Here is a 24,392-nt window from a genome sequence, read left to right as displayed (position 1 = left end):
GAAACCTGTATTGGTTTTTACAATTTGAGCATAGTTTACTTACACCGCAAATGAAATAGTTTAATGCATGATAAGTTAATGAAATCAGTTTGTATAATAAACCAGCAATTTAAACAGTAGCATCTAGGTGAGATTTTTAACCTGCATACCCCTCAAATGGATACCTTAAACATTGGTTAAACTAATACTGTTCAATTACAGAACAAGTTCATAATCGCAACATGCAAGTAATGTATTATTGCTACAGTTCAACACAAGCATATAACAGAACTTTGTACTTGTTAAAAAAAAAACTGCAACAATTCTTACCCTAAGGAGGAAGTTTAACCTTGACAAAGCTTCCATGAACAGGTCAGCCCCTTTATTTGTAAATTCATATCTGCCAGCAATGAAGAAGAAGAGTGTCTTTTCCAAATTGAAATCCAGGTGGCTGGGATAAAATTTAACAAAATAGTTAAATATTCATAGCAACTAGAACACTTTTCTTCCATTCATAAAAATACTATTCAGTACTGTTGTGTTTACATCAACATGAGTGAACAAGTCAAATTACTAAAGATGTTCAAGGGGCTCTTAGAAGAATGTGCAGAGGGCCGGCTGGTGGCGCATTGACATCAGCGCCGGACTCTGGAACGGAGGTTCCCGGGTTCGAACCCAGTCGGGGCCGCTCCCGAGTACGCTTTCCATCCGTGCCCGGTTGAGTGTCGAGATCGCAATTTAACCTCGTAAAATAAAGGGAAGAATACTGGAAAAAGTCTGTGTGAGGAGTGACGCTCCACACAGTCTCTCTCTCTCGCTCCGCACCTTGTAAAGGCATGAAAAAGACATCGTCCCGCCAACATCGCACATGCACGGACGCACGCAACAGACGCACATGCCAAAAAAAAGGAAGAACGTGCAGAATATGGACATTGTGCAGACAGAAGGGATTACTTTAGCTGGGCATCTGATTACTGATTACTAATTTAATTAATTCAATACAACATTGTGGGCTGAAGGGCTTATTCCAGTGCTGTACTGTTCTATGTTTTTTCAAATAATACCAATGGAATTGGTTTGTTATTGTCACATATACAGGTAGGAGAGTCTAGGACAAGAGGGCACAATTTCAGGATTGAAGGACGTCCATTTAGAACAGAAATACGGAGAAATGACTTTAGTCAGATGATGGTAAATCTGTGGAATTTGTTGCCACGAGTGGCTGTACAGGCCAAGTCATTGGGTGCATTTAAGGCAGAGATAGATAGGTTCTTGATTAGCCAGGGCATCAAAAGGTATGGAGTGAAGGCAGGGGAGTGGGGATGACTGGAAGAATTGAATCAGCCCATGATTGAATGGCGGAGCAGACTTGATGGGCCGAATAGCCTCCTTCTGCTCCTATATTTTATGGTGTTATACTGATGTCCAATGAAAACCTTGTGTTGCATAGTTGATCCATTTAACTTACTGCACAGTGCATTGGGGTAGTACAAGGCAACACAAAACATGCAGAACAAAATGTGACAGATACAGAGAATGTGCGGTACAGGAGAGCAATAAAGTGCAATGAAATTATGAGTTTTGATTTTGCACATTTTGCCTGAGAGAATAGTATTTCTCCTCCCAGATTACTCTACACATAGAAATGCTCTAAATGAATGCATTGCTTCAGAAAGTCTAAGCAAATATCAGGAAACAAAGAACTGATGATTTTCAGCAGATAGATCAATATGATTCGAGGAAGCCTAATAATGAAGTGAATTTCAAACAGGTTTGCACACTATGTCTTGGTAAAATTATCTGTGGCCAACACAACCATTCTCACTGCTGAAGGAGCATGAAACTATTCTTGTAACTTGTGTCCATTGGAAAGAATTTTTTCAGGGCTTAAGAATTCCTAGGCTTTATTTCCAAACCATCTTTGGGAGTGTTTGTACACTCTCCCATATTTTATTTTTAAAAACCAACGCCTTGGTACTTTATACTTGGGTGTATAAAGGGAGGACAGAAGGATGAATACAGGATCCTGGTGGAAGACTTTGTCAAATGGTGCAAGCTGAATCATCTGCAGCTCAAGATCAGTAAAACAAAGGAGATGGTGATGGAAGACCAAGCCTGCACTGCTCCCTGTTAATATTATTGGTGAGGATGTGGATGTGCTGAGGACCTACAAGTACCTGGGGGTGCACCAGGATGACAGACTTGAGTGGAGCACCAACACAAGAGGCTATGTACAAGAAGGGCCAAAGTCGCCTCTACTTCCTGAGGAGACTGAGGTCCCTTGGAGTTTGCAAGCTTCTTCACGCGTTCTACCAGTTTGTTGTTCTATCTTCTATGCGGTGGTGTGCTGGGGCAAAGGCATCAACATGGGTGATAGCAACAGGCTCAATAAACTGATTAGAAAGGCTGGCTCTGTTATATAGTCAAACTGGACACACTGGAGACTGTGGTAGAAGAAAGGACCCTACGGAATATCCTGGCAATTCTGGACAATGTCTCTCACCCTCTGCATGCCACCTTGGCTGAACAGAGGAGCACATTTAGTAATCGACTAAGACAACTGCGCTGCTCCAAAGAGCTCGACACGAGGTCATCCTTACCCTCGGCCGTGAGGCTCTATAATGAATCAGCCTATAGTCTGAAAGTGTTGACCCCCTCCTGTTTGGAGGCAATTTTTTTTTTTATTCTTTCTTACTTCCCTTCTAATATTTGTATATCTGTGCACTTGTAATAATACTGAGACACCCATTTTCCTTTGGGATCAATAAAGTATCTATTCATCCAAGTTTTCTTTCAGTGTACTAGTCTGCTCACTGTACACAAACACTTGGTCAGCTTGGAAAATGGCTTTATGGCTCTTAGGCTTTCAATAGGTGGTAACTCTCAATTACGTGTCTCAATATACAATTTGTTGGATACAAAAATCCTAGCACTTTGCAAAACACAATGAAATTAAGAAATGCAAAAATGCAGCATACAATACCCATAGAAGTGGCCCCGAATAAATTCTTGGATGCGAGACTTGTACAGGGCATGCAGATTCTGAAACTCATGCATGGCAGAGAACTTCTTGATGTTCAGTCCATTAGGTGTGATTACATCTAGACCAAGTTAACAAATAGAAATTTGATTTCTGTGGTGGTTACTTCACAGGCTTAATAATGTAACGTGTTTTAAAAGTACCATAGTGGGCCAGCACTTGAATTGGAACAAGGGAAGTGGTCTAGCATGGAAAGCATATACTACCATCAATATCATGAGCTTGACATTCACACTCACCTAGAGTACCAAAATACAGTCAGGTGTGAGAAGTAATCAAATGTGACCTCAATGCCCATTAGACATGGAGGTCATACACCAATAGGAATGCTGCCTGTCTACCAACAACAACAAAAAAAATATCAAGAGAGTCATTCAAACATTGGAGCTTGCACAAAAGAGTCGATCCTTGGCTTCCTTTACTTCCCTGATGGATGAGCAACACATGTTTTGCCGGGGTAGCTTCCAAACTGACAGCATGAACATCGGCTTTCAATTTCTGGTAATTCTTCTCCCTCCCCCTTCTCTCTTTTCCATTCCCCCATTCTGGCTCTCCTCTTACCCCTTGTCCTCAACTACCCATCGCTTCCCACTGGTGTCCCTCCTTCCCCTTCTCTCATGGTCCATTCTTTTCTGTAAGATTTCTTCAGCCCTTTACCTTTTCCACTCATCACCTCCCAGCTTCTCAACTTCAAAGCCCCTCCCTCACCCACTTATCTTCTCGCTCACCCGTCACTTGCCAGCTTGTACTCATCCTCCGTCACCACTACCACCCTCTTATTCTGGCTTCTTCCCCTGTTACGTACCCCGTAACTGGGTTGCCAAACCAGCAGAAATGGACCACTCAGTTGGAGTCTGGATTACTGGAACTAAGAAAGTTTTATTAAAGAAATAAGTAACACAGTACTCTAAGCGTAAGGATATAAATGCAATGGGTTAGCAATGATAAAACACACATGTACACAGAACTGGGATAATAGGATCAATCAAGCTCTATCGCAGTCTAGGGGTAAAATGATCAGTCTCAAGTGACACAGAGTTCAGTTCGCAGTAATCGCTGTTGTGCCGTTGGGGGGAGAGAAAGAGAGAGTGAATGCTGATATTCAAATCGTATTCAACAGACCTTTGATAGTCCTCGCAGTTAGCTTTCGGCGCAAGCCCTTTTTAATGTCTTCTGAGGTCACCGACTGTGACCCCTCCGTTCCGGATACAATCGTTCTTCTGTGATGAACCCGGCACCCAGGCAAGGGTGGACACACACACACCAGGTTCCCGCCGATCGTACCTTCTCACCCTGTGCGTCTATGGTTGGTCCCGCGACCAGATCTCCAAAACTTCCACCAGCTTGTGGGGGCACACCGCCCTTCCAGGGTCTCGTTATCTCGCGGTGTCATGGTGTGTCTCTTGCCTTAGCGAACCTGTTCCTTTTATCCCCCTGCTGGGGTATCGCCAGTCCATCAAACTTCAAACAGTTCAGGGTTCAAAGCCACCGGTCTAAACAATACTCGGAACTGCGTCTCTTTTCGTTAATTTCTCTCGTCTCCCATTTCTGAATGTTCCCCCATCGTCTTTCTTATCGGCCTCAATCTTCTGATAACTTGGTATTTTGTCACATACCCCTATCCTTCAAAGGATTTTTACCGGGGTAAAAATTATAGGCATGAATACATTATTAGATACACACAAATATACATGTTCATCAGCTATTTGGCTAACACAGAGAATTTTAAGTTGCCAACACCTTGATAGACAGTCAGCAATCACATTTTCCGTTCCTTTTATATGTGTTATTTTAATAATCCTCTAAAACCAGGCTCCAACTTAGCAAACTTCATAGTGGCCAAAAACATTAATGAATTGTGATCAGTGTAACTTCTCAGTGGTTTTCGTCCCGGACCAAGATAACAAGGGTCGTCCCATACCAACTTAGCATTCTTTGGCAAGAGCTTAGTAAGAGGGTGGGTAATATCCACAAAGTTCTTGCAAAACTTCCTATAGTACCCCCCCCCCCATCTCCAAGAACCTTCTCAGGGCTCTCGCCTGTCGGGGTGGGGACGTCAGAGATAGCCCGCACCTTAACTTGCATCGGTGCCAGCTGCCCGTTTTACCACAAATCCCAGATAAGTGACCTTCACGTGGCCAAACTCACTTTTTGCGAGGTTCACTGTCAGGTTGGCTTCAAACAGCCGTTTAAACAACTCCTCTACTGCCACAATGTGCTTCTCCCACTTGTCACTCCAGACCACAACATCACCAATATACACTTCTGTGTTCTTTAGCCCTTTTGTCACTGAATTAATCATTCTATAGGGGTGTTGCTCACTAGGCTGACCTGATGTGACAGCAACACCATGTCCCAGCTCTTTGCATCGCCTCGGGACATTCGGACATACGTGTGCGTGCCGTTTAATTAGCTCTCGTAACGGGTCGCTTTGTTCGGGGATTAAGTGAGAGAACCCATCAGCAAAGTTGTTCAACACAATAGAGTTCTCCCATCTGGTCAGCACCACACTTATCTTTTCAAAATGGGTCCTCCCCTTATCAGGTGGCACCCTAGCCTCATTAATTTTCAATGCATCACCAGCTAGATCTGCTTTCTGATTGTGGTGAGCTTTTAACATGTTAATAGCCTCTAACTGTGTTAACTCACGTCTACAATAGTCAATAACATCCTTCCTCTTGTGTGGCCAGTAGAACTCTTTCATGATTCCGCCGACTGTTTTCCTCCCCCCAAAATGTCCACCGAGGGGTATCTTGTGGGCCAGGTTAAGAATCTCATCCCCACAAATTTTTGGCACCATCCCCCATTCCACATCTGCGGGCACGGTACTTGGTCTCTCTTTCTTCCTTAGCACTCCCTCCTCCACACAATAGCCCACTGGCTCCCTTTTTAATTCTGCTTCAGAGAGAGCTGTCTCTGCCAAAACCATCAGCTCCTCGCCTCGCTCCTGTGCCTGTACAAATTCCTTCCTGGCTAATGCTAAGTCTGCCTCAGCTCCCTCACTTCCTCCTGTTCCACTACGCTCCTTCTTTTGACTTTCTACCTCCCCCTGGTACAAGGCTGGTAGAAACGTCTCAGCTAGAGCTGTATCAGTTTCGGCAGTCTTCCTGGACATACGCCGAGTCACTGCGCAAACGGGATGAACCTGTGAGTCCATGGGCGGGGCCTCAATCCTGGCAGGCTGACTTGTCAGTTTTACTGCAGAGAACACATTTCCCCCGGCGAGGTCATTACCAAGTAAGACCTCCACGTCTTTCATCGGTAGTTCGTGCCTCACCCCGATCGTGACCAGTCCGGAGACCAAGTTGCTTTTTAGGTGTATCTGGTGCAAAGGTACTGCTTCAGTCCCTTTTCCAATGCCTTTTATGACCCTGACCTCCCCAGTCTGGGTCTCTGAACTAAAGTCTAACACACTCTTTAATATCAATGACTGACATGCTCCCGTGTCTCTCCAGATCCGTACTGGAACTGGGTTTAAACCCTCCTTCACCGACACCAATCCGGCCGAGATAAACCTCTCACACCCTTCCTGAACTTTGTCAGACCTCTTCTCTCCTAGCAGTTTGCTTACCAGCTCAATACAGCCAGTCGGAACCGCTGTTTTTCCTTTCCCCGTCTCCTTCTTTGGGGCAAAGCACCTGGACGGAAAGTGTCCGACTTTCCCACAATTATAGCATACGACCCCAGGAGACTTCCTACCAAACTGCTCCCGGTCTACCTTATCCTTCTCACTAGTCCCCGGCTTACTTTCTGACGGACTCTCCCTGCCATCCTGACTACCCTTCTGGTAGCCTTTACTCGGGGCAAACTTCGTTTTATGTGTTAATGCGTGCTCATCCGCTAACTTAGCAGTTGCTGCTAAATTGTCTGCCTCTTTCTCTAGGTAGGGTCTCATACCATCAGGGACACAACCTTTAAACTGCTCAATCAGGATTAACTGTAGCAGTCTGTCATAATCCCCATTGACGGCTTTCGAGGCGCACCAACGCTCACAATATGTCTGCAGCTCACGGGCAAACTCTAAATACGTGCGGCCCCACTGCTTCCTCGCATTCCGGAACCTCTGCCGGTATGCCTCCAGGACCAACTCATAAATCCTGAGGATGGCCTCTTTCACTACCTCATACCTCTGGGCATCTTCCGCAGACAAAGCTGAGTAAGCTTGTTGGGCTTTTCCTTTCAGTACACTCTGAAGCAAAACAGCCCACTTATCCCTCGGCCAGTCCTGACTTACAGCAACTTTTTCAAAATGGAGAAAGTACCGATCAACATCGGTCTCGTCAAATGGGGGAACCAGCCTAACCTCCTGGGTCGCCCTGAACCCTCCACCTTGGTTCGGCATGGGCCCCTGCACTGCCATCATCTTTAACCTCTCCAGCTCAAATTCCCTTTCCCTGTTTCTCCAACTGCCTCTCTTCTCACTCCAACTGCCTCTCTCTCTCTCTCACCATTCTGTTTCTCTCTCTCTTCATGTTCTAGCTGTCTTACCCGGAACTCGTGCTCAAGTCTCAATTTTTCTATCTGCACCTGTACTGTGTCTCCACCAGGTTTTCCCATAGATATCACCTCCAGCTCCCCTTAGGGAAACACACCTTTAGACACATAATGCTCTATGATAGCTCTGTGCATCTCCTCTCTCCTCATGGTCGACTTCCCCTTAAAAAGATTCAACCGTTTGGCCACAGCTGCTAATTCTGATTTCCTGGCATCCTCTAATGCCTCCAAGGTCGGCGCCTTTAGAAATTCCTCAATCTCCATTTCTGCTGTTTGCCTTTTCTTTCTTTCGGGAATTTTAACCCAATCAATTTACCCAGTCCCAAATTTAGCGTTCAAAATCGCGGACAAGAACCCCACTTATGTTATGTACCCCGTAACTGGGTTGCCAAACCAGCAGAAATGGATCACTCAGTTGGAGTCTGGATTACTGGAACTAAGAAAGTTTTATTAAAGAAATAAGTAACACAGTACTCTAATAGTAAGGATATAAATGCAACGGGTTAGCAATGATAAAACACACATGTACACAGAACTAGGATAATAGGATCAATCAAGCTCTATCGCAGTCTAGGGGTAAAATGATCGGTCTCAAGTAACACAGAGTTCAGTTCAGTTCGCAGTAATCGCTGTTGTGCCGTTGGGGGGAGAGAGAGAGAGCGAATGCTGATATTCAAATTGGATTCAACAGACCTTTGATATTCCTCGCAGTTAGCTTTCGGCGCAAGCCCTTTTTAATGTCTTCTGAGGTCACCGACTGTGACCCCTCCGTTCCGGATACGATCGTTCTTCTGCGGTGAACCCGGCACCCAGGCAAGGGTGGACACACACCAGGTTCCCGCCGATTGTACCTTCTCACCCTGTGCGTCTATAGTTGGTCCCGCGACCAGATCTCCAAAACTTCCACCAACTTGTGGGGGCACACTGCACTTCCAGGGTCTCGTTATCTCGTGGTGTTGTGGTGTGTCCCTTGCCTTAGCGAACCTGTTCCTTTTATCCCCCTGCTGGGGTATCGCCTGTCCATCAAACTTCAAACAGTTCAGGTTCAAAGCAACCGGTCTAAACAATACTTGGAACTGTGTCTCTTTTCGTTAATCTCTCTCGTCCCCCATTAACATTTCTGAATGTTCCCCCATTGTCTTTCTTATTGGCCTCAATCTTCTGATAACTTGGTATTTTGTCACACCCCCACTTCCTTTTCAGCCCTGATGAAGGGTCTTGGCTCAAAACATGACTTTATTCCTCTCTATAGATACTGCCTGACTTGCTGAATCTATTCAGCATTTTGTGTGTTTGTCTGGACTTCCAGGATCTACAGATTCCTTTGTGTTTATCATACAGAATCATCCCTAACATCAGAAGCACAGGGTTGGAATCCTTAACCTTGTATTGTATAAAGTGTCTTAGAGGCATGTGCACAGGGATGCCAGAAAAAGATGAAGGATGCAAATTCAGACTAATAAAGGGCCAGATCTGGTGAAGTATATGGCAGTTCTTCACACAGTAACACTGCAAGATTCAGAAGAGCAGACAAAGTATCTTTAAGTAACTGATGGAGGCAATGAAAGATGAATTACTGTATAACAGGATAAGTGGGCACCACTGTCCACCCTATGCAAACTAGGGCATCGTCTGCTGGCAACAAATGACATTACTGCAGAAATTAATAAATAAAAAAACAAAGAAATCAAGTTGAGAAGTAGGTTTATGGATCTTTATTAAGGTAGGGGTTGGAGAGGTGGGATTGGCTCCATTCATGTGTAGATCATATTGTGTGAATATTCATTCTATAAGCTGCTGGTTTAATGTAAAGTAAGATTAAGTGCATTTTAGAAGCACCTTGAAACATCTGTATCTGCTACTCCAATGAACAGTTAGTTCCCTCGTTCCATTTATTAGAGGCAGTTTATTAAAAAATATATTGTGGCTGAATCTACATCCACCTACTTTAATTAACATTTGTGAAGACAATTCTCTATTAGTGCACATATATTCCAACATTTCTTCATTTCCCCATAAAGATTCTCACAACTGATTCAGAAGTAAAGCCACAGAACAACTATTGGACCGATATAAACACAAGTCTTAGCTTGTATATGATTATAATATCATGAATATGGGAATGAAATCTTTTATTCTATAGTAGCAGAGCAGATAATAATAATCCCCATAATTTAGTTGGTTTAGGGCAGTGGATCCCAACCTTGGGCACTGGATCCTTTCACGGGAAGGGCCAAACCTGAGGCCATTAGCTTTGAGGTAATACGGTTAAAAACTTCACAAGTTAAAAAAAAAGAATGCATGTGTATATTGCACAGCCATTTCCCAGGTTACAGAAGAGTTCTGTTCTGGTCAATTATCTATTTTCTATTGTAACACTTTTCATATCACACTACACACACTTGCTATAATTATTTCAGTCAATACTCACCCCAATTAAACTAGTGGAATATATTCTGAACAAAGTCATTCATGCATACCAGGAAACATTTTATTATGATTAATAGCTTGCAAAAGGCTTTAAAGGTGTATGGGATAATTTGCAAACAGTTACGTCATGTGTAACCCAGAGGCTGCTGCATTAACATTATATCTTGCAGAGTTTCCAAGATTCCCATGAAATCCAGGGTCAGGCCCAGCCCTTTAAAAGGTGCAGGCACTGACATCATCAGGCATTTAAGGTGCACAGTGAATGGTTGCATCAAATGATTAAAAAGAAAGAAAGAAAGAAAGATTTTGCGGAAGCTGGAGATCCAGAGGCAACAAACACAAAATGCCAGAGGAACTTAGCAAGTCAGGCAGCGCCTGTGGAGTCGATGTTTTGGGCTGAGACCCGTCATCAGAACTGGAAAGGAAGGGTAAGAAACCAGAATATGAAAAGGGAGGGGAAGGAGAACAAGCTGGCAAATGATCGGTGAAACCAGGTGAGACGGAAGGTGGGAACGAAATGAGAAGCTGGGAGGTGATAGGAAGAAGAGGCAATGGGCTAAAGAAAGAGGGATCTGGTAGGAAAGTGGAGTGGACCATGGGAGAAAGGGGAGGAACACCAGAGGTGGTGATGGGCAGTAGAAAAAAAAGGGGCAAGAGGGGAGCCAGAATTGGGAAATGAGGGAAAAAGGGCGGGAGGGAGAAATCACTGGAAGTTAGAGAAATCTACATTCATGCCGTCAGGTTGGAGGCTACCCAGACAGACTGGGGTTTAGTTTCTCTAACCTGAGAGTGGCCTCACTCTGGCAGCAGTGGCGGCCATGGATCAACACTTTGGAATGGGAAGAGAAATTAAGATGGTTGGCCACTGGAAAATCATGATTTAATGAGTGAGAAATAAGATTCATTCAGTAAAGTTGGGAACCAGTGCTTTAGTGAGACATGGGGATGGAGGAGGTGACTTCATTGACCAGCATGGAACTTGCCTGGCTTTTTCTTGATCATGTTCTCTGCTTCAATTGCGGTGATGGCAGAGACGGTCGTGAATACGTGTGCACAGTGCGCTGTTGCTCTTTCTATGCAGTACCGATGGTAGATCTGTCTTTCTCCTGCTTCCTTGTCAACATCAAACTGTTTCCAAAACAGAGAAAGTGGGAATGAACAAGCTCAGAATTATTCAGCCACACAGTGTAAAAACAGACCCTTCCATCCTCCAACTCCACACCAACCAATAAACACCAATACCATACAAAGAATTTGTCTTTTCATCACTGAGAAATCATGAAACAAGATCATTGTTAGAATCTATACTTACAATTCTGTAGCCATTATGTATTACAATCAGATTTGACAAACTAACATTTACTTCAAGATCAGATGTCCTAACAAGGGGTTGTCCTGACTGTAAAAAAAGGTCAGCAAAGCCCAAAAGGCCAATAGCAGAACACAGCCATTTTCCATTATAGTTTGCTTGTTAAATTCCATTGATGGGCAGATTCCCAAAGGCCAGAGCATTCCACAAATGTCAGGTTTAAGGAGAAGGCACTGAGTCTTCCATGTTAATGGGAGCTGCTGAGAGATGTAGTACAGTTTGACAAGACTAAATGCCCAGTGGCTGTCTGAGCGCTTCACTTCCGAGACAAACATTATATGTGCACAAACATAAAACTAATTTTAAATTCTGTGAAGAGATAGATGCAAATTTACAACATGCACGAGAGGTTTAAGCACCAATTCTGGTAAGGATGCACTCTGTTCCAATCTTTCCGGAAACATCGAGCAATTTAGCACAAGCTTACTAAAAAAAATTACAAGATTACTATTAAAGAAATGACTACTTTGTTGACAGCTTTTAGGTGCACAGATTTTTTAAAAAACAAAACAAAGAAACAATTTCTCCTTTGTGGGAATGTCAGCTGATTAAAAATAAAATGTCAGGCAGAGTTTCTTCTCAGGCTTTTTTCCCCTCCCAGAAAATTAATCTCAGTGTAGTACATGGTGACACATGTACTTTGACAATGAATTTCCTTTGACCATTTTTCCCACCGCCTTGTAGGGATTGCTACATTTCAAGTTCTACTCAAATGAACTCAGTCCCCATCACACATCATCCAGACCCTCAATCATTTCTGGGGCAACATTGTTTTGTCTCACCTCCTCCCCAATTCCTTTATAACCCCCCACTATTGACACTGCCAAAGTAAACCTGTCCTTTCAATCTGCTCTTTTCAGGGTCTTCAATTACACACACTTCAATACACCGCCACTCAGACTCGTCCATTGAAAGAAATTCACTTCAGCCTATATGCATTTCTTACTGTAATTTATAGTACATCTTATGTATTGCATTCTATTGCTGCCACAAGATAATTTCACAGCATGTTTGTGAATGGGATTGAGGGAAAGAAATTGACCATGATTAAATTGCAGAGCAGTCTAATTATGCTCTTACATCTTATTTATATTACTGTAAAATCAACCCCACTGTTATAAGACTATTAAATAGTACGCTAGTACTTTAAATTATGAGGTCAAGTCCAATCAACTTCATTATGATCTTGTACCTTATCGTTTACCTACACTGCACCCACTCTGTAGCTTTCTCCAGCACTGTTATTGTTTTACCTTTTCCTACCTCAATGCACTACAATAATCTGATCTGTATGAATAATATGCAAGACAAACTTTTCACTGCATCTCGATACATGAAATAATAAACCTGTTCCTATTATTTTATAGGATATTTATCAGAACTTCACTTCACACTGAGGCTATGTCCACACTACGCTGGATAATTTTGAAAACGAAGCCTTTTCTCTTCGTTTTGACCCTCTGTCCACACTAAAACGGCGTTTTCATCCCCCGAAAACGGAGATTTTCAGAAATGGTCTCCAGAGTGAATAAATCTGCAAACGCCTAATATCCGTTGCAGCATGGACATGGTAAATGGAGCTTTTTAAAACCGCTGTCATAACGTGCCGGAACAGATGGTGGCAGTGCTGCATTTCATTGTTTTCTTCTTCTTATTATTATTACTTTTGCCAAACAATTGATCCTACAGCGTACAATCATCACAGCGATATTTGATTCTGCGCTTCGCAGAACCTAACAATTTCAGAACAGACGGCAATGAGACTGGAGCCCGAAGGGTTAGAAAAGTACTCACCAAATACTTCGACCCATAGCTTACTGAATAAATAAGTATACTCACTTTGTCCTGTTTTCTGTCCTTGTTTGTATGAAGGCAAGGACAGAACACACCCTCCACCACCTCCAGTTTAAATTCCATGCGGAATATTTTGGAGGATCAAGAACCAAGAAGATTTACCTATTTATGCAAGTACTTCTCTGACAATAGATGTGTAACAGCCTGTATTGTATGGAAATACAAGACAACACTGATGCAGACATGTTTAAAACATTTAACAAGGTGCTTTATTAATGCAGATTTAGTCAGTTTTTCTAATGGTCGTTGTCAGCCGGGTCATACTGTCCGTGAACTCCCTGTCAGTTGCTTCCATACGCTCCAGTGTTTGTTTGTTTTTTTTTTATTTGAGTTTTAAGTCCTTCTGTGCGAGAGCCAACAGCAATTCCTTTTAAGTTTTTCTACTCTGTAACTTGTCAATCACGCACGAAGTATACCGTTTCCTCTTCGCTTGTTTTCTGTGTGTCCTGTGCATGCCCAGGAGATTTGCCCAAATATCCGTCTAATGTGGACAGAGATATATTGAAAAAAGCTTAGTGAGGACACCCGTCATTTTTACTTGAAACTGGCGTTTTCAAAATTACCCGGCGTAGTGTGGACGTAGCCTGAGTGACCACTTTATTTGGCACCTCCTGTACCTAATAAAATAACCACTGAGTGTATGTTCCTGTCTTCTGCTGCTGTAGTCTATTCACTTCAGGGTTTGATGTGTTCAGAGATGCCCTACTGCACACCTGTTGTAACGCATAGTTATTTGAGTTATTGTCACTTTGCCAGTTTGAACTCGTCTGGCCCTTCTCCGCTGACCACTCTCAATAACAAGGCGTTTTCACCCACTGAACTGCCATTCAGTAGATGTTTTTATTTGCTTTTCGCTCCACTCCCTAAGCTCTAGAGACTGTGTGAAAAACCCTGGGGATCAGTAGTTTGAGGTACTCAAACTACCCTGTCTGGCACCACCTATCATTCCACAGCCAAAGTCACTTAAATCTTTCCCGTTCTGATGTTGCATCTTTTGACCATGTGCACATGCTTTCATGCATCAGGTTGCAGCCACATTAACAAGGTGTCCAGGTGTACCTAAAGTGGCCACTGAGAGTCGATTCATCAGGACTCTCCCCAACTTCCACATACTCACCTTCCAAGGACAAGTCTCCAGAAACTAGATTGCAGATTCTCACTTAGCACAAGCACCTCCTGCCACCTGCCCTCCAAAGTTGTGTACCATAGATACAATATAGAGCCTGCCATATACTTAACTCAGGCCCAAGTCCAGAGACAGATTTCTTAAAAACATAAATCATTCATTATTACCATAAAGTAATGGATATCAAGTGAAACTAGGAGAATTCTGACTATATTCACCTTCACACATCAACATTTGCCCTATTCAGCTGCAATCTTTCATTTATTAACTTCCTGCTCTTGAATTACCTTTGTCCTTTAACTTTACTTGTCAATATTTATTTTATGTCTCTTCTTATACTTGATCACATTTTTTAAAATATAAAAATATCATCCCTTGCGTGAAGTATTGAACTCTAATTCCTAACAAAGTAGTGAAATAATTTCATTTTCACTCCCGAATATTTCTGCCATCTCCAAACCTGAATACTTGAAACTGCAGCAAGAAAGAGTGTTCTGAATTGTCCAGTCCTGAAGACGGGCCTCAGCCTGAAATGTCAACTGTTTGTTCATTTCCATGGATACTGCTTGACCTGCGGAGTTCCTCCAGCATTGTGTTTATTTGGATTATACTTTATTGTCACCAAACGATTGATACTAGAGCATACAATCATCACAGCAATATTTGATTCTGCTCTTTGTGTTCCCTGGACTACAAATCGATAATAAATATTAAAAATTTAAATTACAAATCATAAATAGAAAAGGGAAAGTAAAGTAGTGCAAAAAAAAACTGAGACACAGATCCGGATATTTGGAGGGTATGGCCCAGATCCGGGTCAGGATCTGTTCAGCAGTCTTATCACAGCTGGAAAGAAGCTGTTCCCAAATCTGGCCGTATGATTCTTCAAGCTCCTGAGCCTTCTCCCAGAGGGAAGAGGGACAAAAAGTGTGTTGGCTGGGTGGGTTGTGTCCTTGATTATCCTGGCAGCACTGCTCCGACAGCGTGCGGTGTAAAGTGAGTCCAAGGATGGAAGATTGGTTTGTGTGATGTGCTGGGCTGTGTTCGTGATCTTCTGCAGCTTCTTTCAGTCTTGGACAGGACAACTTCCATACCAGGTTGTGATGCACCCCAGAAGAATGCTTTCTATGGTGCATCTATAAAAAAATTAGTGAGGGTTTTAGGGGACAGGCCAAATTTCCTTAGCTTCCTCCGGAAGTAAAGGTGCTGGTGGGCCTTCTTGGCAGTGGACTCTGCTTGGTTGGACCAAGTCAGGTCATTTGTGATATTGACCCCGAGGAACTTAAAGCTTTTGACCTGCTCCACTTACGCACCACCGATGTAAATGTAAATGGATTTCTAGCATCTGCAGAATTGATGTTTATGAATTGTCTTACTGCTCATTACTCACCCATTTACAGGAAGGAAGTGGAGGCTTCAGAAAAGGTGCAGAAGAGGTTTACCAGGGTGCTGCCAGGATTAGAGGGCCTGAGCTACAAGGAAATGCTGGACAAACCAGGGTTGCTTTTTTCTGGAATGAAGTCAGAGGGGAGGACCTGCGAGAATTTATAAAATTTTGAGAGCCAGAGATAGGAAGAACAGTCAGAATATTTTTTCCTGGATAGAAATGACAAGCACTAGAGGACATTCATTAAAGTTGAGAAGGGGAGATTTTAGAAGGTGAGCAAGGTAATTTTTTAAATTTTACTGTACAGAGTGCGTGGAAGGGACTGCCAGGCTAGTGTGGAAACAGGAAAGATATTTTAGAGGCTGTTAGATAGGCACATATAGCTGGCCGGTGGTGTAGTGGCATCAGCACCAGACTTTGAGGAGAGTGGTCCCAGGTTCAAGTCTGGCTTGCTCATTGCATGCTTTTATCTGTGCATGAGCAGTAAGCTAGCAACTCTGTCTTGTTTTTTTTTTAAAAAAAAGACAAAATGCTGAAGAAATGGCACGGTTGCTGCCTGATGCACCACAAGGCGTGGAGAGAAACAACACAGATAAGCACACGAATAAGCAAGGAATGGACAGACCAATGATTTGGAAATAGGCAAGTACCTTCCTTAAGCTGTTTTTGACTAAAAGCTAAGATTCCTTACATTTGTGTGTCAATCATCACTGCAATTCAATTGCATTAAACACTGAATTGATTGTTTTGAAGTAAATCATTAGGAACTATCCAAATTATTTTTGTCTAATTCATGGTCAGTCTCATGCATCTCCCAAATTTTGGCTTCCAATTCTGCCTCACATCAAACCAAATCTTGGCAGATTCTCATCCACCTTGACAGTTTAACTTGGCCTCTCCACAGCATTACCTATTGAGCCTTGCCATATCAAAGTTCTCATTCCAGCTTTCGGCCATCACGCATACAAAATTTAAAAGCAGCACCATGGTTGACTTGCATACAGATCAACCAAAGGGAACTAGCGTAGCTTTAATCTGGAACAGGATCTTACTCCAGCTCCCTGCATCCCAGGAGTTTTATTCATATACTGAACTCTCACATCTCTACCGTAGCACACATCGTTTCCCCAACAGAACTAGCCACCAATGAACTCAACCAGAGTTCTCTTTACAGAGAAAGGGCACGCCATTCCAAAGGTATCTGGATTATCCTGTGTAATGTAACATTACCTTTCCACAACACTGGTCCATGGGTGAAGGCTCAGCAATAAAGGACACAGGATTTTCCCTGCAAAGTAAATCTACCTGCTTTATGAAAATACCAGAGATACTCAGCACTCAGCAGGGCAGGCGGTTCCTGAGGTGGGAGGAACAAGGTTAACATGCTAAACCAAGATCCTTCAATAGCAATGTTTATTTTTGCTTTTCAATTACAAATTCTCTGCATCTTGCCTTCCAGAAAATCAAATATTGAAGTACAGCTCTTCTCTCCAGTGGGGTTTCCATTTTTGTGTTTCACCTGGCCAGACATCCCACCCTGCAAAAACTCATTTCAGGGAGGTAGCACCCCGACCCCCTGCAACCCCATATTCCACCCTCCCCAACGCCCCACCCCAGTCAACCTCCAAGGGTGTATGTAATTCTTTGTTTAGTGATTTTGTCTGATCTGTAAACCAAGTTGGGTATATACAGAAAATGTGACATTAAAATACGTACTTATATTATCATGTTTATTCTATTACAACTTTAAGCAAGTCTACAGGGGTCCCCAACCTTTTTTGCACCGCGTGCCGATTTAATATTGACAATATTCTTTCGGACCGGCCGATTAAACACAGGGCATATTTTCCTCATATTTTCCTCACATGAATATAGTGATAAGTCAATAGCATCATAACATTTTAAGTAATGTTTGGATATTAAACACAGCGCATATTTTCCCCATATGAACATATAAAATCATTGCAACACACCAATATCGTTGAATCAGTGGGAGCCCTGGGCTTGTTTTCCTGCGACAACACGGTCCTATCGAGGGGTGATGGGAGACAGCGATACTCGAAGAGGGTTTTCATATGTCCAGTCTATTCCGCAATTCAGTTTTTGTTGCATTCGTTGGTGAAAACGCCGCTTTGCGGCGATACGATGTTGGAAATGGAAGCAACGTTTTCAGTGCTTCCGTGGCTATCTCAGGATATTCAGCCTTGACTTTCATCCAGAATGCTGGCAGAGATGTTATGTCAAACAAACTTTTCAGCCAGTCGTCATTTGCAAGCTCGAGGAATTGATCTTCCCGCGCTGACATAGATGACGCGCGGGTAATGACCTCGCTTGTGTTCGTTCAACAGTGCATGACAGGGAATGAGGAAAGGTGCAGCTGACTCATATTGTTTCATATCACCAAATTATATTGTTTCCTCGTGGCCCATGGTTGGGGACCACTCTTAGCATGAAGAGAGACCAATCAGGATGCTTGCTCTCCCTCTTTTTCTCAAAAAAAATCGATTTTCCGTGATATTGTACATAATTTCTGGGCGTCAGGGAGCCACTATTGATATGCGGGAGACTCCCAGAACTTCCAGGAGAGGTGGGACGTCTGCCTGGCTCTCACATCAGTTTACCTTTTGACTAAGTGTTATCTATAATTATTTCCACAGCAACAATTCTTTGGACACACCAAATGCAATTGTGTCAACTGAATAACTACAGTCTCTGTCTTATCCCAGACACTCCCCTGTTACCACTAATGCTTCTTCGCAATTCTAAACAATTTTTTCCCATTTCCCCCCAGTCCTATTGATCCAAAACTTCAGTTGTGTTCCTCTCTCCATAAATGCTGCCCGACCCGCAGAGTATACCCAGTGGTTTGTTATATTGCATTTTCCAGCATTTCTGTGTTTGTGCTTTTCACAACACTGCAGGATTAGATGTCCAGTTTTCTTTTGGCCCGCACCATATTAATTGTCCCTAGTTTTTGGGATGAGTGTGGGGAGAGCTGATAGGGACAAAATCAAAAAATGGGATTAATGTAAATAGGAGCCAGATGGTCAGCACAGACAGTGGACTGAAAACTCATTTCAGACAAAATAAAAATTCAGAATGAAGCAGAATTCATGGATGGAAGAAAAAAACAGAACAATTTATTCAGGAGATTGTAGACGTACACCGATTGATTATCTTTGGAGAATACTTAAACAGATATTCAATCCATTCTAGACTGAGCTCTTGTGCCTACATTTAATTTAGGACACATTTATAATTCACCATAGCCCTTTCCTGTAGGGCTGAACCTTTCAGCTGACATCAACATCTGTCAGCGATATTGTCAAAAGACAAAGTTGTATACATTTTACTTTCCTTTATGAAAAGTAATTTCTGATGTTCGCTCCAATTCTATGCTCATGTTCCCTTGATCTTGGTTACTTCCTTGTGGTAAAGATCTTTGAGGGGTTGGGGGTGAAACATAGCAACTTCTGACTGAGGAGCGACTTGGATCCACTCCAGTTCACCTACCATCACAACAGGTCCACAGCAAACGCCAACTCAGTAGCTCTTCACTCAACCCTGGGACATTTAGATAGTGAAGATTCATACATCAGGATGTTCTTCATTGACTACAGTTCTGTATTAAAAAATACCATTCCCTCAAAACTAACCAACAAGCTCTACGACCGAGGCCTCAATATATCCTTAAACAACTGAATCTGCGATTTTCTCACTTGCGACCCCCAGTCGGTTCGGATTGGCAAAAACATATCTACAATCACCATCAACACAGGTACACTAAAAGGCTGTGTGCTTAGCCCCCTGCTCTACTCATTTTATACTTGTGACTGAGACCAAGTACAGCTCCTATGCAATATTCAAGTTAGCTGGCAAACCCATTGTCGTTGGCCAAATCAACCAGCATATAGAAGGGAGATGGAAAATCTGGCTGAATGGTGCCACAAAAACAACCTCTCACTCAATGTCAGCAAACCAAAAGAGCTGATCATCGACTACAGGAGGGAAAAACTGGAGGTCCATGAGCCAGTCCTCATCAGGGGTGGAGAGGCTCAGCGACTTTAAATTCTCAGTGTCATCATTTCAGAGGATCTGCCCCGGGTTCAGCACATAATTGCTATTACAGAGAATGCACAAAATAACCTCTACTTTCTTAGAAGTTTGCACAGATTCAGCATATCAAAAACTTAGATAGATTTCTATTGATGCACATTAGCAAAAATACTGACTGGTTGCACTATGGCATGGTATGGAAACACCAATGCCCTTGAATGGAAAATCCTATAGAAAGTAATGGATACAGCCCAGTCGATCACGGGCAAAGCCCTCCCCACCATTGAGTACATCTGAAAGGAACGCTGCTGCAGAGATGCGGTATCCATCAAGGAACCCCACCATCCGAGCCCTGCTCTTTTCTCCCTTCTGCCATCAGGAAGGAGCTGCAGTTCCCACACCAACAGGTTCAGGAACAGTCGTTTCTCCTCAACCAGCAAACTCTTGAACTGGAGAGAATAGCTTCACTCACTCCAACACTGAAGTGATTCCACAACCTATGGATTTACTCTCAAAGACTCTGCAGCTCATGTTCAGTATTTATTACTTAGTCATGTCGTATTGTTTTTTTTAAAATCCTTTTATATTTGCAGGCTATCTTTCGCACATTGGTTATTTGTCCACCTTTGTTGTGTGTGGTTTTTCATAGACCCATGTTTCTTCCTAGTTACAAGGAATGCCCACAAGAAAGTGAATCTCAGCAGAGTACAGTATATAGTGACCTATGTACTTTGAACTTTGATTTCATCATCGTCGTCGTCTGAACCCCTAGTGCCTAGGAGGCACATGGGGCCTCCGAACTTTGATTTACTCGAAGAAATTAAGTTCTCCACATCTATCCCAGCAAATCTCTTTTTTTACTCAACCAACACACATCAAAGTTGCTGGTGAACACAGCAGGCCAGGCAGCATCTCTAGGAAGAGGTACAGTCGACGTCTCGAGCCGAGACCCTTCTTTAGGACTAACTGAAGGAAGAGTTAGTAAGAGATTTGAAAGTGGGGGGGGGGGGGAGGAGATCCAAAATGATAGAAGAAGACAGGAGGGGGAGGGATGGAGCCAAGAGCTGGACATTGGCGAGACCCGACGCAGACTGGGAGACCGCTTTGCTGAACACCTATGCTCTGTCCGCCAGAGAAAGCAGGATCTCCCAGTGGCCACACATTTTAATTCCACATCCCATTCCCATTCTGACATGTCTGTCCACGGCCTCCTCTACTGTAAAGATGAAGCCACACTCAGGTTGGAGGAACAACACCTTATATTCCGTCTGGGTAGCCTCCAACCTGATGGCATGAACATCGACTTCTCTAACTTCCGCTAATGCCCCACCTCCCGCTGGTACCCCATCAGTTATTTATTTTTATACACAAATTCTTTCTCTCTCTCTCTCTCCTTTTTCTCTCTCTATCCCTCTGACTATACCCCTTGCCCATCCTCTGGGTTCCCCCCCCCTTGTCTTTCTCGGCCTCCTGTCCCATGATCCTCTCATATCCCCTTCGCCAATCACTTGTCCAGCTCTTGGCTCCATCCCTCCCCGTCTTCTATCATTTTGGATCTCCCCCTCCCCCTCCAACTTTCAAATCCCTTACTCACTCTTCCTTCAGTTAGTCCTGAGGAAGGGTCTCGGCCTGAAACGTCGACTGTACCCCTTCCTAGAGATGCTGCCTGGCCTGCTGCGTTCACCAGCAACTTTGATGTGTGTTGCTTGAATTTCCAGCATCTGCAGAATTCCTGTTGTTTTCTTTTTTTTACTCAAAAGGATATTTCTCTACATCCATCCTAACAAACTTTTTAAAAAAACACTTCAATGCTCATCAGCGCCAGGTAACGAACATACTTAGCTTAGTGTAGAAACTATTCAGTCCCATGTTTGATAAAATAAATCACTCTTTGCACATTGTACAAGTGACCAATCTGAAATCATGCAGCTTTAATTTCAAATACATTTTTAAACTCACCCAATTCCAAACAATTTCAGCAACAATGAGCAAATCCCTTGAGAGTGATGCAACATCTATGGAGGGGCATAAATGTCGCTGTTTTGGGCCAAAACCCCTCATTAGGTCTTGATGAAGGGTCTCAGCCTGAGACAGTCATCATCTCTCTTCTCCCTCCCCGGCCCCCCCTCCCCCCCAAATAGATGCTGCTCGACTTCACAAGTTCCTCCAGCATTTTGTGTGTTGTTCTGGATTTCCAGCATCTGCAGAAGCTCTTGTGTTTATAAACCTCCTGTGATGTTGGACCTAGGCAGTCGAGGTTAAATGAGTTAACACTCGATTGATTTCTGACTGGCAATTTCTTTCAAGTTACAGAGATTAGTTCAAACAGAGATAGCAAGTTGACATACCTACATTTTTAAAAAGTATAAATAATGTGTTTAAAAAAAAAAGCATTCAAACCCTCAAGGAATGCCTTCAGTCCTTAAGAAACCCAGTTGTGACTCAAATGGCAAATTGAAATACAATAATGATATGGAAAAGGAAGATAAACAAGTTTAAATTTACTGGTATTTTAAGGAAAAGTTATAATTCTCTGGGTTTGTATTAATGTTGTATTAAAATAAGTGATACTGTTATGGGGTGGACTTTGTTCTCTAGCAATGTTACTATTGCACCGAATATCACTTCAAATGTCTCCCACGATTGGGCTGTAACCTTAGAACACACCAGGCCCTGTATTATGGCATCAATTTACTGTATGATCAGTCTCAAGATTAATATCAAAAACCATCATATTATTTCCCTAGGCTATATTAGTGCTCTAGTGGCAGATAAAGACATCACAATCAAGAAATGAGCTCCAGGTGAAAAGGTATAGACAGGACACTCCTTTTAGTACCAAGGTGTCCCACATTTTTATTTTATCAGCCCATGATGATTATCCTTCTAGATGCTGCACAGTTTCCCAATCTAACCCTCCCCCCCAAAAAAATGTATTTATTGATTTAAAAATACCAAGATGGTCAAATTATCCAAAGAAACAAAGTAGCACACCTTTTCTGAAAGTACAAAAGAAATCCTGCTGGTGAAATGTTATTCCCATCTCCAACCATTGATGGCTGAGGAGTCCTAGATGGGCAAGTCTTGAGCTGTCAGGATGACAGAAGTGGAGGCCACTTGTCAGAGAAGCATCACAGCCGTAATACAGGAGGACAGGAAGGAGAGCCTGGCAAGTCTTAGGCCACAGGTCATAAGAAAGGGAATATATTTAACCTTGCATTTAAAAGCAAACGGATTGAATTCTAGACAATGGTGAAGGGAGACATGCTAACTCACTTGGCCAGCCAATCTGTCAATGATGGAAGGCATCAGCTGACTCAGATGGTCACAGCACAAAGAAAATTGCAGCACAAAATACTACACCATTATCCATGCTATGAGGAAACAGGGAACCCATGTTTGTGCTCAGAAACATGAAAATGAAGAATGAGTTCCTCCAGCATAGAGTTAAGAGTCATACAGCCTAGAATAAAGGCCCTTCAGCCCAGCAAATCTGGACTGCTGACAATCAAGCATCCATTTACAGTAATCTACCATGCAGGGATGGGGGTGTGTTCACTAGCTGAAATAATTAATATCCCTCATGCATTATCTTCATACCTGACCATTCTAAACTTGTACATCTCACCGTTGGAATGAATTCTCAAGGAAAGCCGCGCCCTTGAATGTAATTGGGAGGATTTCCAGTTGCCAAGCAACCTTCCACAGGGTGCAGCAGCAGAATTGACAGGTCCATCACATGCAACAGTGATGCAACAGCCTGCAAGGTCCACCTACATGGTGTGGGCAAGCTCGTTCTGCAGTTAACTTACCACACTGGGAAATGAGAAACAGGATCAAATTGCTCGTTATTATTCTCATAAATCCTGTATGCGATAGATGTCACTTTGAGATAGCTTCTTTAACTCATATGTTTTGGTCATGTCCTTTTTGAAAAAATAATGGAAAGGTATTTTTGATACTATTTCAACTGTTCTGAATATTGATTTACAACCTCACCCTATTACTGCTATTTTTGGGTTACCAATGATAGAATCAAGTCATTTAAGCTCTTCAGCTCATCAGATGATTGCATTTCTTACATTAATGGCTGGAAGATCCATTTTGCTGAATTGGAAAGAGATTAATCCTCCCAACACATTTCATTGTTTCTCTCGAACTATGTTGTGTTTAACCTTGGAAAAAATTAGAAGTGTTATTTATGATCCCTCTACTAAATTCGAAAAGATTTGGAGGCCATTTATTCAACATTAATGGTTCCATTTTTTTGATGTTACATAACAGCCCATATCTTACTTTTCTTAGTTTAGTTGATTAGCACTGTTTAGGTTAGTTTTTCTTTTGGGGTATATTTTTATATATTTTTTTTCCTTTTTCATGATTTTTTTTTCCTATTTTTTGTATATTACATTTGTATCCTGTATGATTGGGAGGTTTAATACCCTGTGCTAATTGGGTTTATATTTAACTATGTTAATTATAACAATGTAATCCCAATAACTTTGTATCAATACTATGGTATGTTTATCATTATGAAACTAATAAAGATTGAAAAAAGATCAAATCCCACCAGGGCAAATGCAAAATTACACAAAATGGTGAAGGAACTCAGCAGGTCAAGCAACATCTATGGAGAGGAATAAACAGTCAACGTTTT

The 24,392-nt window shown here is 42.6% G+C and overlaps 1 protein-coding gene across 2 annotated transcripts in view; it reads right to left on the bottom strand.

Moving 5' to 3' along the window:
• Positions 1-24,392, bottom strand: part of gys2 (glycogen synthase 2) — an 83,311-nt gene that overhangs the window by 39,314 nt on the left and 19,605 nt on the right. For both annotated transcript variants that reach the window (XM_063072383.1, XM_063072384.1), the window contains exons 5-7: positions 10,927-11,071; positions 2,963-3,080; positions 310-430 (exon numbers count right to left, since the gene is read on the bottom strand). In XM_063072383.1, coding sequence (XP_062928453.1) covers positions 310-430; positions 2,963-3,080; positions 10,927-11,071 — 384 coding nt within the window. The remainder of the gene's footprint in view (positions 1-309; positions 431-2,962; positions 3,081-10,926; positions 11,072-24,392) is intronic.

The sequence above is a fragment of the Mobula hypostoma genome, chromosome 20 (assembly GCF_963921235.1).
Source record: "Mobula hypostoma chromosome 20, sMobHyp1.1, whole genome shotgun sequence".
Lineage (NCBI taxonomy): Eukaryota > Metazoa > Chordata > Chondrichthyes > Myliobatiformes > Myliobatidae > Mobula > Mobula hypostoma.
Note: the sequence above shows the minus strand (reverse complement) of the source record. Positions and strands in the feature narration are given on the sequence as shown.